At 33.7% G+C, this 2,093-nt stretch overlaps 1 protein-coding gene across 1 annotated transcript in view; it reads left to right on the forward strand.

The window, feature by feature from the left end:
* The first annotated feature begins 334 nt into the window (after positions 1-334).
* LOC106472634 (transmembrane 7 superfamily member 3-like) overlaps positions 335-2,093 on the forward strand; it is a 34,074-nt gene continuing 32,315 nt past the window's right edge. The window contains exon 1 of the mRNA XM_013933289.2: positions 335-702. Coding sequence (XP_013788743.1) covers positions 627-702 — 76 coding nt within the window. The 5' untranslated portion in view covers positions 335-626. The remainder of the gene's footprint in view (positions 703-2,093) is intronic.

The following is a 2,093-nucleotide window of genomic DNA, read 5'->3' on the forward strand; positions in this document are numbered from 1 at the left end:
GAGACCCCTAAATACTCAACCTCTGTATAAAAAAAAAAGTGTAAGAACTTATGATAAATTAGCTCCCGTATCTTTGTATGCATTTTTCTAAATTAATTGTCTAAATATATAACACGCACACGGTACAACTCCTTCACTAGTTGATAAATGCTGTAAATATTTTCCTCGTCATCAAATTTCCCTTTTTATTTTAGTTGTTGTTGGTTTTCGCGCTCTTGAAAACACGAACAAAACAAAAACCGGTCAGTTTCATATTGCTATACTCTCCAACCCCTAGCATAACGAGGAGAGCGAGACGCCACGTGAACATTCAAATCACATGACTCGGCTGTAAAGGTAACAGTTGAAAAACGATAGATGCGAGTACGTGTATATCTCGAGAATGTTCTGAAAACAAAGATAAGAAGTGCTTAATACAATAATATAAAATTTTCATCTTTCATCTCTGCCTGTACCTACGGACTTTTGTTACACCGCGTTTAATGGGCGTAACTTGGCCTTGCGCTTCAACGTTAAGTCTACAATATGTTGTGTAAGTTGTAACGTTACTCCACAACCGACGATAAACCTTGAAGTTTGTTTTTATATTAAACTACAATAACCCGTGTTGTGTTGACGAAAGAAACATGCTGGTCAATGTCCCATATCTTGTCACTTTGTTCGTCTGTTTGTTGAGGGTCACGGTGGCACAGATGCAGAAAGGTACGTATCACAACGTTTTTTTTTTTTTAGAGTAGTGTTACTGTATTACTATTAGTTAACTCTCTCAGTATGTCGATCCAATCAGAGTTTGGCTGTTAATTTAAATTTAATTTAGAGAAAGATTTTAATGAAAAGTAAAAATACTGAACAAGGAGTTACATGTTATTTGAACTGTGGGATATTAATTCAGAGCTCGATACACTGGCTATATATATATATATAAATATACCAACCATGCAAATACCACTGGCAGTTAAGTTATTTTGCATAATAGCCGGGTCACGTTCAACCGCTCGCTCACTTCGTTACACGAGCTGATCGTACAGACTGAACCCATTCCGTTTACTGAGGGGAATAAATAAGAGTGAAGTGACCTAACAGAGTGTAGGGTAATAAGGTATATTGAGAGCTCTCGAATACCAAATATTCTCCAATTTTTCCAGTTTAAAGCTCCACGGTTTTCCACGTTAATTTAATTTATTCTTACCTTTGTAATGTGTAAGTTCCAGAAATGAAGACATTTCACAACTGTAATGTGAGGGTATGTGGACATTTCAGAAGTAAAATATCTATACAAAACATGACATTGACGTTGTTCCATTATATTATAATCACAAATTAATATACTACGCTATTTACCGTTACGTGATTGCCACAGATATCCGGATAACGTCTTATACCAGTGCACGATTTTCAAAGCTTAACAAACAACGTTTTATATTTATATTACCATACAGCGTTTTATGCCATGTGTCACATACAAACAGCAAGTTTTATACTGGTTAAATATCACAGATTACCCAACGTTGTTTTATACTGGTTAAATATCACAGATTACTCAACGTTGTTTTATACTGGTTAAATATCACAGATTACTCAACGTTGTTTTATACTGGTTAACTATCACAGATTACCAACGTTGTTTTATACTGGTTAAATATCACAGATTACTCAACGTTGTTTTATACTGGTTAAATATCACAGATTAGCCAATGTTGTTTTATACTGGCTAAATATCACAGATTACCCAATGTTTTTTTATACTGGTTAAATATCACAGATTACCCAACGTTGTTTTATACTGGTTAAATATCACAGATTACTCAACGTTGTTTTATACTGGTTAAATATCACAGATTAGCCAATGTTGTTTTATACAGGTTAATTATCACAGATTACTCAGTGTTGTTTTATATTGGTTAAATATCACAGATTACTCAACGTTGTTTTATACTGGTTAAATATCACAGATTACTCAGTGTTGTTTTATACAGGTTAAATATCACACTTTACACAATGTTGTTTTATACTGGTTAAATATCACAGATTACTCAACGTTGTTTTATACTGGTTAAATATCACAGATTAGCCAACGTTGTTTTATACTGGTT

Source organism: Limulus polyphemus, unplaced genomic scaffold (assembly GCF_000517525.1).
Source record: "Limulus polyphemus unplaced genomic scaffold, Limulus_polyphemus-2.1.2 Scaffold5479, whole genome shotgun sequence".
Taxonomy (NCBI): Eukaryota; Metazoa; Arthropoda; class Merostomata; order Xiphosura; family Limulidae; genus Limulus; species Limulus polyphemus.